Genomic DNA, 12601 nt, shown 5'->3' with positions numbered 1-12601 from the left:
GCATCCACATGATTGATGTCCTCACCGCCACGCCCATGAAGTAGATTTGTAAAAATGTATGTAGTTCGTTTGGCATTGGCAGCAATTGCCTACTTTGTGGTATACTTGGCCTTTGATATTGAACGTAGAATGGAATTGTTGACCATTTGCCGCAGTATTGTGAACTATTTCTGTTGCTCCGGACGAAGTCATTTGGAAGCATGAATTGAATGTGCGAATGGACTTCAGGAACAGGTTTGAATCTAGAACCGTGCCGATGAGCAAGCCGTTCAATGGTTCTGGTGGTATCTCAATTTCTGGTAGTTGCACTTTTCCTGATGCGCAACACATCCCGGCTGACTCATGTTTGAATTTGAGCGCATGACAATGGGGACATTCTTTGTCCATAGCACCAATCAGCACTTTCGGATGAGCGGAATATTCAATATCTGGCTCGTACTCGAATGCGAGACGAAGGAACGAAGCGGATGTAAATGTTCGATGTACTTGTTGGCGTTGTCGGTCATTTGCTCAGCGTGTGTTAACTACGAATCGGCGCGCTTGGATCCGTTCCAATTGTCGTTGTTGATCACCTAGCGGTATGAAATATACTTGTTGACCTATTCTCATACCTAACAAATATACGTAAAAAAGTTCATAAAAATCGGTCCAGCCATTTCGGAGGAGTTCGACCACAAACATCGTGACACGAGATTTTTATATATATAGAGATATACGAGTATCACTAGCAATTAGGTAAGTAAATAATTTTATTAAAATTATAAATGAAAAACAACACTTGGTATGCTGCACCTATATTTATTTCTATCAAATTCACATAGAATATCAAATTAATTTATACACAGACATGAAAACCATAATATATGTGAAATTTCTTAAAATATTTAATACGCTTTTATTACAAGTTTTTTCATTAAATATATTTTTTATCAACGCATGGTTGAATTGCATTATAATGGTGAATATAGTTATAATGTAAAATACAAACAATTGTTAAAACTAATTTTATGTTTTCAAATACAATTTTTAAATTACAAAATGATTATTATTGGATACTTATATAAAATAATAAAAATAGATAATAGTACGGTATTAAGTGGGTGTATAGTAAAACAAAAAATACGTGAAATAATGTTTATAAAAGTTAAAAATAAAAGGTATAATTCTTTTAGGTTATTTATTCCACATCAAGAAAGAAAAGCACCAACAACCGTGAATAACTTTAAACATGCGTAATGCAATTTTTATTAGGTCGATTTTTCTCGCGTGTTTCATGTTTGCTTTCCCCTTCTCAATGCAATCTCAAATAGAACCTATCATATATGGTGGTTGTTAGACTGAAATTTGCTCGCGGTGATGTGATTCAGTAGACGTCGACGCTCTCCTGGTGGCAGATCGTATCCTGCCTGAACATCTCCACTTCCGCCTGGCTGTCGGCGTGGATCATTTTTCCCTTTTCCGGCTGTCAACAAAACAAAATATCAAGCGCTGCAAGTATTATAATATTTATCGACGAAAGTGTTTTTGTCAGGTTTTTATGAACAGACATTCCGCGAACGAGTATTTCCTAACCAGATGAAAGTGGTTTCTTTCTGTCTCATCTCTGTCAATTTACGAAATCATTTATTCAAAAGTGCCATATTATAATAATACGCAATTGGAATATTATTACACAAATAATAAGCAATCATACCCGGTCTATTTACGGGCAACCTGATGTATATATTTTTATTTTCTATATAGTGACGATCAATGAAGACAAGTATGAACTGTGTTGCTATTTGAATAATAAATACATATTTATCGGGAAGGTGATAAAATAACCATAGAAATTTTAATATTTAAATTAACATATTATTTACAATTAATTTTTCAATACTTTTACCATTCTTGTCAATTTGAAAATATTTTAATGAATCCCGGGGAATTATAATTTAAAAAAAGTCAAAATGGTGACAGAACGGGAAAGTTTAGTAACTGTCATTGTATTTTTGTCTATGTACGTTAATTATTGTCATTGTTTGCAAATCATTAATATTTGGTACATTTTTTTTCTTGAAAAACGTATTTTTGAAAGAAAAAAGAATTATATTGCAACATTGACTTTCCGAGAAAATTCCATTCCCACCGCAATATTTAGTTGAATGCGGCGCTTTAGTGCTGTAAATGATTTGTTATTGAAAAAAAGAAATCGTTTTGATTGGACTGGAACTGGAGGTTGTGTGTTAAAAAATCTGCACTGAATTTTATTTGACCTCGAAAACCATTTGGAAAACGCCACTGTAGAGCATCAGACTGCCTTTAACCTTAGCGATAGGTAGAGGGGCCCGCCAATGATCCTGGCTTGGGGGCCCGCTTCAGGATATGGGGGCCATGTACTACGTATATGCTATTTAGCCTGAAGTTTATTTTAATTTATATTAGCTTGAACAGGTGTTTTTTACAGTTTAAATATATCATTTTGAAGTAAAATTTTTACATTTGTTATATTATATTCAACACAATATTTTATAGAAAATGTTAAATATAAAATAGCAAAATAATATCTTCACCTTAGGATGCATCAAGATGAAAGGAAGTTCAGCAGCCAACTCTCCATTGAGAGCACCAAGGTAGAGCTTCACCTTTACGGTATAACTAACGATTATTCCAAAAGCGTCTCTTTGCTCTGGATCCATTAAACTGTGAAATAAACATATTAAACTTTAAAAGCCAATTTACATATACATACATAAAGCTTTTTACTATCGTTATAAACTTTAATTACCTGTGTTTCAATTTGTTAATGAATACTAACCAGCACTGTTTTTCCAACTACGATATATTACTTTTTTGATTATAAAGCTCACATTGCAATCCCATTACATTCATTAGGGATTCTTTTTATGTATTAAGTGATTAATGTAGTTTTTATTAATTACGTACACTACACATTTTTGGTTAATGGCACAAAATGTGGACACCATTTGCTAATTGGAAGTTTGTATATATTTTTGAAAATATTTTACTTATTTGGAGTTCGCGATGAAGGCGATAATACCACGTTGTATATAAAAATGCAAAAACTGCACTGAATCGGCAAAGTGAATTAAATGCAATGGAAATTACCAGCAAGTCTAACTATGTACACATCTTATGGGGCAAGAGAAGACCTGGATGGCCGAAACTAAAATGGAAGAACAGCACCACGAGAGAGTTAAGGATGCTTGGTCGAAATAACTGAAAAGTGTCGGCGATAGAAGAACATCATACTAAAACTTTTACGTTTTCTGTCAAAGAAATTTTACTAACTTTCTTCAATATAACGACGGTAGCCATTTGGAAAAATTAAAAAAATATCCTCATAACGCGGGTATAAGGAAACCCCCACAAGAGTGTATCTCTATCGGTAGCACAATGATTAGAGTACTCGCTAGGAAAGCGAGAGATGTGTGTTCGAAACCCACTCAGTGGTAAGATTTTTCTATTTTAGTTTTTCCGAATTTTTATATTTTTGGTTTATTATAAAATTGTATCTTAAATTAATACTATTTATGTACGTATTTTTAGGTTATATCAAAATACTCACAGGGTAGTTGAGGCTAAGCTGGTGTCTTCTCTCTTGATCTGGCCATCCAGCGCGATTCCTCGCCTATCGCGGTTGCTGCCAAGACACGGCTTGAGGAAGAGTACTTTCTGGAGACTGGATCCAGGCTGTATTGGGCAGCCATCTCTGTAAAATATCAATATATCAGTATACGTATTATAATACCTTACAAATAAATAAATTAATTACATCGTTTATTCAGCGACTATTTACGCGGTCGTTTACCTCTTGGGTACTACTATACAAATACCTACATATTTTGTCCAGCGATTATCCTTTCACACGACATGTTTAGCCCGGGAGTTGGGGAAGTTTTTTGGGTGATATCCCAAAATATATATGTTTATAATTGTGACTTGTTTTATTAAATTCTTCAGAATTCTTCCTATCGGATTGTTTAATGATATATATTTAAAAAAAAAAACATATCTAATTAATTATTTGATTATTGAATTATTTTAAAACTCTTTGAAAGGAAATTGTAAGATGTAGCACTATGTTAAAAAGTCTACACACATTACTTTTCCTACAAAATAATCTCACAACGATTGATATCTACCTAATTGCAATCTTACAATATGTATATTCATTAATAATTGTCTGTATTATCTCTTTTATAATATTATATGATTATTAAATAAATGTAATCCATAAACAATAAATTACATACACTTTTAATTTATCAAATTATAAAGACAACCAACATCAAAACTTAGATTTAATTATAATTTAAATCTATTGTATTAATTACCTACTAAAAACAACGTTACTATTGAACATTCACAATTTTGAAAACACTTCTCAGAAAATATATTATAACCAATAGAAAAAATCTAAAAAGCAGGAACTTACTGAGAGATGCAGGTTCGATTCTTTCTATTTGTTATAATATATTTTTTCAGAAGCGTTTTCAAAATTATGTATGTTCAATAATAAAATTAGAATGTTACATTCTTCAATCTTGTGAATATTCGTTGAATAAAAAATAGTTAATTAAACGTTACTATCGTTAATAAAAGGCAAAAGTCATAAGTTAATGTTTGGTATCGTTTATTTTTAATGTAAAATCAACAAGATTGAATGCTTTGTGTTTTTCTATTGTTAAGTTTGTATAAATTGTCCACATATATATAAATATCTAACGTATACGGATTTAATAATCTACCACATTTTAACCACCCATGATCGCAAAAATTGTCAGCTTTTTATTCCATGATATGTTATTATTCAACTTAATGATTTTAAAATTTTAATTTTAATTATTTGACAAATTGCATTAAATAACAATTATTGTCAAACAATGAAACATTAGTTTATAGGAAATAATTCAATATGCTTACTAAAGCGAGTACTCGAGATATACTAATCACAATGAAAATGCATAATACATATTATTATTATATACATTCATATAGTATTCGATCTGATGTAGAATGTTAATAGAGTTAATACATAGATATTTTCTGCTATACCAACGATTTCAAAAAAAAGTGGTATATAATACTTATCATATTCCGAATACGTCCGCAATGCACGGTCATATTTTTTCCGGTCAAAAGCTTTCAGGGAAATATTCAGCGAAGCCATTAAAATAATGACCCCGGGACCCGGCACTTACTGCGTCTCGACGCTGGCGACGGCGTTCCGGTATTGCCCATTCTGGAAAAGCACCACGTCGACCCCTTGGTGAATCGAGGCCTTTATTTTCTTGACCGGTTTGTTGCTGTGATTGCGCACGCATATGTTCACGGCAATCTGCTCTTCGTGCATGTACAACTGTAGGAAAAATAATATTTTATTTTGTTCACCGAAAACACAAGTGTTATCGAAATGATCTATGAACTGTTAGATAACTAGTAAAATAACTATGCATACAATTAATTTTGTTAACAAAATATGTTCCAAAAACAAAAAACATTAATTTTACTATTGAATGTTGACAATTTCAAAAAATAAAATAGCAATATTTTTATTATGCATAAGTACATAATTTTGAAAACACTTTTGAAACAAGAGAAAAAATCTTTTTGAAAAAAGGAAGACACAGGAATCGAACCTGTTTTTATTAACATTCAATTTTTAATTAACTTTTTATATTATTCAACGAATAATTCACAAGCGCTTTTGTGGGTATTAAAAGCCATTAGTTAAAATTTGTCGTAATTAAGTATGGTACCTTTAGCATAGTGCTCTATGTGCGTGGGCGCGAAACCCGAGAGATGCAGGTTTGATTCCATTGCAGATTTTTTTCCTTACTTTTTTCAAAAAGATTTTTTTCTATTGGTTATAATTTATTTTCTCAGAAGTGTTTTCAAAATTATGTATGTTCAAAAAACATTAATTTTACTATTGAATGTTGACAATTTCAAAAAATAAAATAGCAATATTGATAATGACTTTACTGGTTAATAATCAATTATTGCATCGACTGTGAACTGTCAATACCTTCTAACTTCGTAAAAATAAATTTTATGGAAGAAGTAAAAACTCTTCCCATCTTCCCCTAATTCTCTTCCTCTTTTGTGATATTTCCATTCGAATTTTGTAAATATTTAGAACAGTAATCGATTTAAGATGTTTTATGATAATATGGTGTATTTTAACAACAAATTGCATTAAACCTCAGAGTAATCATTAAACACAGATAAGGATGAGTTTGAATGACAGTTATTTTATAAATTCGTAAAATAGAACCTGATTTAACTATCTTTCTATCTGCTCTATATTATAATATTGTATCATTTTTTTATGTTGATATGAATTTTATTCTATTCTATTACTTATTTTCATATTGTGAAGATCTTAAACTTTTACTTTTTAATGTTAATAAAATATATTTTATTTAAATTAAATTATAGTATCTTAAACAATAAGTATTATAAACTATCAATAGATATATAAGAGGACGATTTTTTAATATTAACGTGAATAAATGTGAAATGTTACTTCAAATAAAAACAATAGAGTTTCTTCAGAAATCAAAATGAAATAAACACAAGAACTCTACTTCAAGATATTCAAAGAAGGTGATCGCTGATACGCTCAAGGTGAGTCATCATAAATATGATTTTAAAATATACCTGATATCTAATTTTTTGACGTTTAAACCATTTCCTGTCACACCAGTAGTATAAAAATACTTACCTTTAAAAGGGTATGAAGCCCAACCGTACATCAATATTAATTGTTATTTTGTTCGACAACGGAATACCATAACTGTATTTAGAAAATATTCATAGGTACTCAAGTCATGAAATTAATATACAACAAAAGTTGTATGACGAATAAAAATGTATCGGTCATTCGTTCGTGCTGTATGAATATTCATTTTTTTTTTTTTGCATAAATGAAAGATTAGTTTAAGCTTGTCGTCATTAGTATGTCACCACGTAGCATAGTGGATAATGCCCGGATTGGGGCGTAAGCCCAGTAGATGCAGGTTCGATCCTGCCGGGTGTCTTATTTTTTTCAAAAAGATTTTTTCTATTGGATATAATATCCGAAGTGTTTTTCAAATTTATATGTGTTCAATAATTAGAATGGTGAATTCTTAAAACTTGTGAATTATTCGTTGAATAAAAGAAATAGTTAATTGAAAAACAAGTTGTTATTCTCGATCTACATCTTTCACATCACTCAAGTGAATGAAAAATGTTATTTCAATAAGTATTATATGAAATCGATTGTTTTTAAATTTCAATAATAAACACGGTGATAACCAAAGGTATGCATGCTCTAACAACGATTTGATGTATTAAAACGATATTCAACAAAATATTACTTCAAGTTTGATTATATTTAAATGTATGTATATAAATAAACTGACATTTTTTTATAATGTACATATTTTGCTTGATAAATAACGAAACAATAGGGTCCAGAGAACATGTTTCCAACGTCAAGACGCGGTAATAAGAAATATTAGTTAAATCAATATTAATTTACTATTATTGTTAATATGTGCACTTTGTATTAATTCTACTGAAATCGGGAGATTTAACTGTCGTCAGTCCCATCTTTGATACCATTATTTGAGTATCACTGCATGACTATGATTTTGAAGCCGCTCGTCGAATCTTTTCGAAGCACCGTTATATTATACATAGAACAATTTACGTTTGTGTGTATCGTATTATGTACTTAGACTGTTTCGCTTGGCAGTGAATATGAAACCAATTCTTAATATGCGCGGATAAATCGAATCTACTGAGGATATTTTTAAGATATTCGTCATGAATATCATGAATTGAAACTTGATTATATCTCAATGTGATTTGCTGTTAGTGACTGTGATTTTATTTCTGTAGATATTTATATGTTATAGTATAAATTTATAGACCATAGACAATAACGCAAACGGATATGGGACATTTGTCTTTCGGCCTTCCTACAATGTAGTCGACACGCCCCTACTGTTCTGTGTCTCGCACCGTATCTAAATTCCAAATTAATGTAAACCTTTCAACTCAACTAAAATCAATGTGATAGTCATTTCTTTGTGCCGTTTTTATCCAACCTTTTTTACTACAATTAATATGAAAACCAAGAAAATACCAACTCCGTGTATTATTCATCACTGCCCGATCACACCATGTCACACACATCAAGCAACCTTCGTCGATTAAACATAACATCGAGGTTAAGAACAGCACGACGTTCATCCCCCGATACGCTATACGATTAAAAATTAATTCTCAATCGATAGTTTAACCGCCCTGTAATGCTATAATATGTAGGTAATCTGTGTCTATAAAATAATGCGAAAAAATCCTTGTGCTAAAGGAATAGAGAGATGTTATGTTTAAAATTCTGGAGAGACAAAAAGAGATTGAAGTTTGTCAACATTTGTATTAATTTTTTCATTCAAATCGATTCTACTAGTTCTCCGTTACGCACAATAAATTTGTTGCATTAAACTAATTTTCAGAAATAATCTTTTCATAGCTCACTATCCATCAGTCGCGTGCCACAATCACATAAGATATTATGTTTGTTGCTTTTCTTACTTGTTTGTCCAACGTCATTTCCAACTCGAGCTCTCCAGGGCTGAGCAAAAAGTCCTTCCGGACCACGGTGCACGGTTGGCTGCCCTGCTTGTTGGGCGCGTATTGTATCTTGCGGATGCCCAGGGCGACGGTGCTCCTGCAAAATTCAGCGCATTCTTCAATCTTACAGTGCAGTAAATAAATTGCGAACATCACAAACCCGCCTGTGTCGCGTCTATGTACAATGTCGGTATTATCATTTTTGCACCTATAAAATCTATGGTACAATACTGCAACAGTAAACGCCAAGTGTAAAAATATTTATCAATTTGTATTATTTCAATATTTTGAGACAAAAAATTTAGAAATTTTAGAAGTACTAGATATGAAACTAATATATTATGATCTATAAAAACGAATTAAATTTAAAAAAAAATACTGAGTGAAAACCAAAATACTACATTAAAAACAAAGCAAAATAAATGTATTCATCACTGCCAAATGCGACCTTCGTAACTGTGCTTCTTTAGCCAAATTATATAATATACCTATCTACATTAAAACCTGAGATGAAAATTCACTACCTTCTGTGAGTACGATCAATTTCGCTCTCTCCCACAAACATCTTAACGTAGTACTGAACTCCACATGGCTCTCCTTCGTCCTCAAGTCCTGGCTGAAGAGTTACAGATCCTGGTGCTCCAGCAGGGAGTTGGAAAGTGAATGGAAAAGCATTTGGTCCCAATTTCTTCAATAAGCGCTCCTGTAATAATGATTTACATATTATAATAAAATTAATTGGTAGTTATTCTCCGACATATGTGCCTAACAGGGAATACAGTATCGTTGATTACTAATCTTATAATATGTAGTGATCAAAATATTATTATTAAATTTTAATATAATTACTTAAGGTTTACGTATGTAGCTATCGTAAGTACCTACCTACTAAGCCCGTGTAAACAAGCCTTTACTGTGATTGAAAATAGACTAAAAGATATTTAATGAAATATCTGTATTCCGCTAATTTGCATCGACAACTATTCAAAAATGAATGTTTTATCAAATTGGAATATAATTATTCATTGATTTTATTAGAATAATGTATGATCATCTTACCTGGAGTTTGGTCAAATTAGACGCCCGCTTCTCTGGTGGAGGATAGATTTGTTCAGAAGCAAGGAACAGTTCTTTATGGAAGTTCAGACCCATGACTTCATCTTCTTCGCGACCATAACGGAAGGTGCAGATCACTTGACCGAACACCTTGCGCCCTTTCGTGTACTCCTCATCCAGCAAAATAACACCATCTGACAATTACAGGTATTATTACAATCGATTTATTGACAGATCTAGTTCATACGTGGTTTCTACTACCTACCTTAATAAATATTATTGACTATCGAACTGATATTGAATGGTCTTAAAATTTTACCATGGCACCGCTGTTTATATCCCCAACCTGATACTAAATACTTCATATAAATAAATAAATAAAATAAGAACAATGTATTATTGCCTGTCTACAACAACAGATAAACAGATAAAGCGTCAGACTCTATAACTATGAGTGCAGGTTTGCATCTCACGTGTGTCGAAAATTGGATGTTATTTTTTCAATGTGTATTCTATCCTGATCAACAACCTAGTCTGTCGATTGAATACCTAGCAACTATTTCTCGTAAAACAACTGGAAGCTTATATCATGTTCCGCTCAGCAGTGAAACTGATAGCTCAAATACTTAATTTACATTTACTGCAATAACATTGATGAAATTTAGTCAATTAATAGTTTAATGGAAACTGGGCAAATATTTAAGTATTTTAAGGGCCTGAGCAAAACGTAATAAAAAAAATGATAAAGTTGATGATTTTTAAATTTCGAAAACAAAGTATACCTAGCTCCTACCGTGAATTTATTACAATATTTTTGACGGAAGTATGATTATTTTGACTATCGGAGAGGTAATATGAAAAAAATACGAAATAACTCTTTGGTAGGAAAGATGACGATTTGCACAATTCTCTCGCATTGAACAGTGAAGGAAAATTTCCAATTGACCGTTCAGAGAAGCTAAAAAAACTCGATCTTACTCCCAAGGAAAATTTTGGGTGCTCTGAATATTTAAAAGAAGATTTCAAGAAAAAAAAATTTTTTTTTTTTTACCGGAAACAAAAAAATAAGGTTCCGAATTCTCTTCATCCAGCTTTGGATTTCATCTAGTATATCAGTATGTTTTAATCATTTTCAATTACCTACTGATGGATGAACATTTTCATTTACATTTATTTGTATATTATCTCTCGTTCACGCTTTAAAAAAACATAACACAAAATGTTGAAGTTGAGTTTAGCACCTGCGTCCGCATTGGTGAATTGTAAGCCCATTCACCAGTAAATGCAAGTGTTAGAATACGGTCACTGGACCAGTGTACCAAAAATTACAAGCTACAGATAATTATACGTTGAAATAAAACATAGAAAAGGGATTGCTCTTGTATTTCCTATTTCTAAAAGTTATTTGAACTATACATAATTATAGTTGAAATAGTAGAAATAACCGTAAAATAGGACCATCGGGTCTATTCAATTCTATACAAGGCTGCCTTCGGTCAGCTACGGCAGCTAAATAGGGTAGGAAATTATCGAATTATTAACACTTATTGTAACAATTACAATAATTTAGTTATAATTGTTAGAATAAGTACTATGTTTTAACACCTCTCTTGGCTGTAGTAAATTTTAGACCGAGATAGACAGTTTTGACAGTTCAGACGGTTAACTTATCGTAATTGTTACAATAAGTGTTAATAATTCGATACTTTCCTACCCTATTTAGCTGCCGTAGCGGACCGAAAGCAGGCTTGTGTATAGAATAACCCGCATGTATTAATTTTATAAGGTATAAATTCATTAAATTTACGCTTGGATGATATGTACACAAATTCGACCACTAATCAAATAAGTTCAATTCCTTTAATATCACATAGTTAAAAACTTGTTCACATAATGTGCATTAATATATTTTATAGGATATTGTCTACGATAGTCGTTAGTATTCAGTTTTAATAATCGTTTTCTTTTATTTATTACACATATATCAACCACTTTTACGATAGATCAATAAAAATAATGTGAACATCTCACCTATGGGTTCGACAGCAGAAATATAATCAACGAAATCCCTTTTTCCTAAATACAATGTTAACTTTCCATTGGGGGCACATTTTTTAAACACTTTAAAGTTGAACACCATTTTGATACACTGTTGATTCTGTTTTTAATGAAATTTTCTAAATAAATCGGCGAATATTCTTTTATATTCCCTCAGCTACTTTGTATGTATTCTCACTTTTCCTGTTTAATATTGCAGCGTAATTTGATTTGAGTTTCTTTTTTCTACTGAACGGAAGTCGGTAGTATGCTTTCCTTTATATAAAGGTTTTAATTTTATGAGGCTTCCTTATTACCGCCGTATGCTTAATCTTGTTAAATTATTTTTCTCTGACATTTACGCGACTTTTCACATCTACGTGACGTGTATTATCCACAACAATGAGTCAGGTTCACAAAATATGCGCCGGAATAATACATTTAAAAATGATATTTTACAAGTCTTATCCATCTGATTTCAAATTTAAACTCAATATAATTAATCATACGTATCTTACTGTACCTGTAACTATAAATGCTTTCATTCTATTTCTGTTTTCATGACTTTTTATATAATAATATATTATTAGGTATAGAAAGTATTTAATAATTATTCAAGTAAATCTGTACCTATGTAGTGTACTTCATTATTGAATATTAAATATAATAACTTATGTCTAATAGCAGATTCTTATATATTATGGAGTTTCATGTATCTTTCCATCTTTTGGGAGATCTCCTGGAATGACAACAGCGAGCAGGCCTTCCGTGTAACATGATATAAGTATTAATTGAGTTAGCATTTACTTGGTAGAATTCCATTTTACAAGAAAAGAAAATATAAATAATATTGTATATAAATAATTTAAACCTGTAG

At 31.3% G+C, this 12601-nt stretch overlaps 1 protein-coding gene across 1 annotated transcript; it reads right to left on the bottom strand.

Annotated features, from left to right (window-relative positions):
- Positions 1–1054: 1054 nt before the first annotated feature.
- On the bottom strand, positions 1055–11827 carry Arr1 (arrestin 1). The gene is made up of 8 exons (XM_085955297.1): positions 11719–11827; positions 9691–9881; positions 9156–9334; positions 8593–8728; positions 5205–5362; positions 3569–3712; positions 2553–2682; positions 1055–1462 (listed from the first exon to the last, which is right to left on the bottom strand). The coding sequence occupies exons 1-8, from the start codon at positions 11825–11827 to the stop codon at positions 1364–1366; spliced, it is 1146 nt and encodes a 381-aa protein (XP_085811423.1). The 3' UTR covers positions 1055–1363.
- Between the last annotated feature and the right edge of the window lie 774 nt (positions 11828–12601).

This window comes from Rhyacophila brunnea, unplaced genomic scaffold (genome assembly GCF_057557595.1).
Source record: "Rhyacophila brunnea isolate RB1 unplaced genomic scaffold, BYU_Rbru_1.0 scaffold_5, whole genome shotgun sequence".
NCBI classification, from domain to species: domain Eukaryota; kingdom Metazoa; phylum Arthropoda; class Insecta; order Trichoptera; family Rhyacophilidae; genus Rhyacophila; species Rhyacophila brunnea.
Note: the sequence above shows the minus strand (reverse complement) of the source record. Positions and strands in the feature narration are given on the sequence as shown.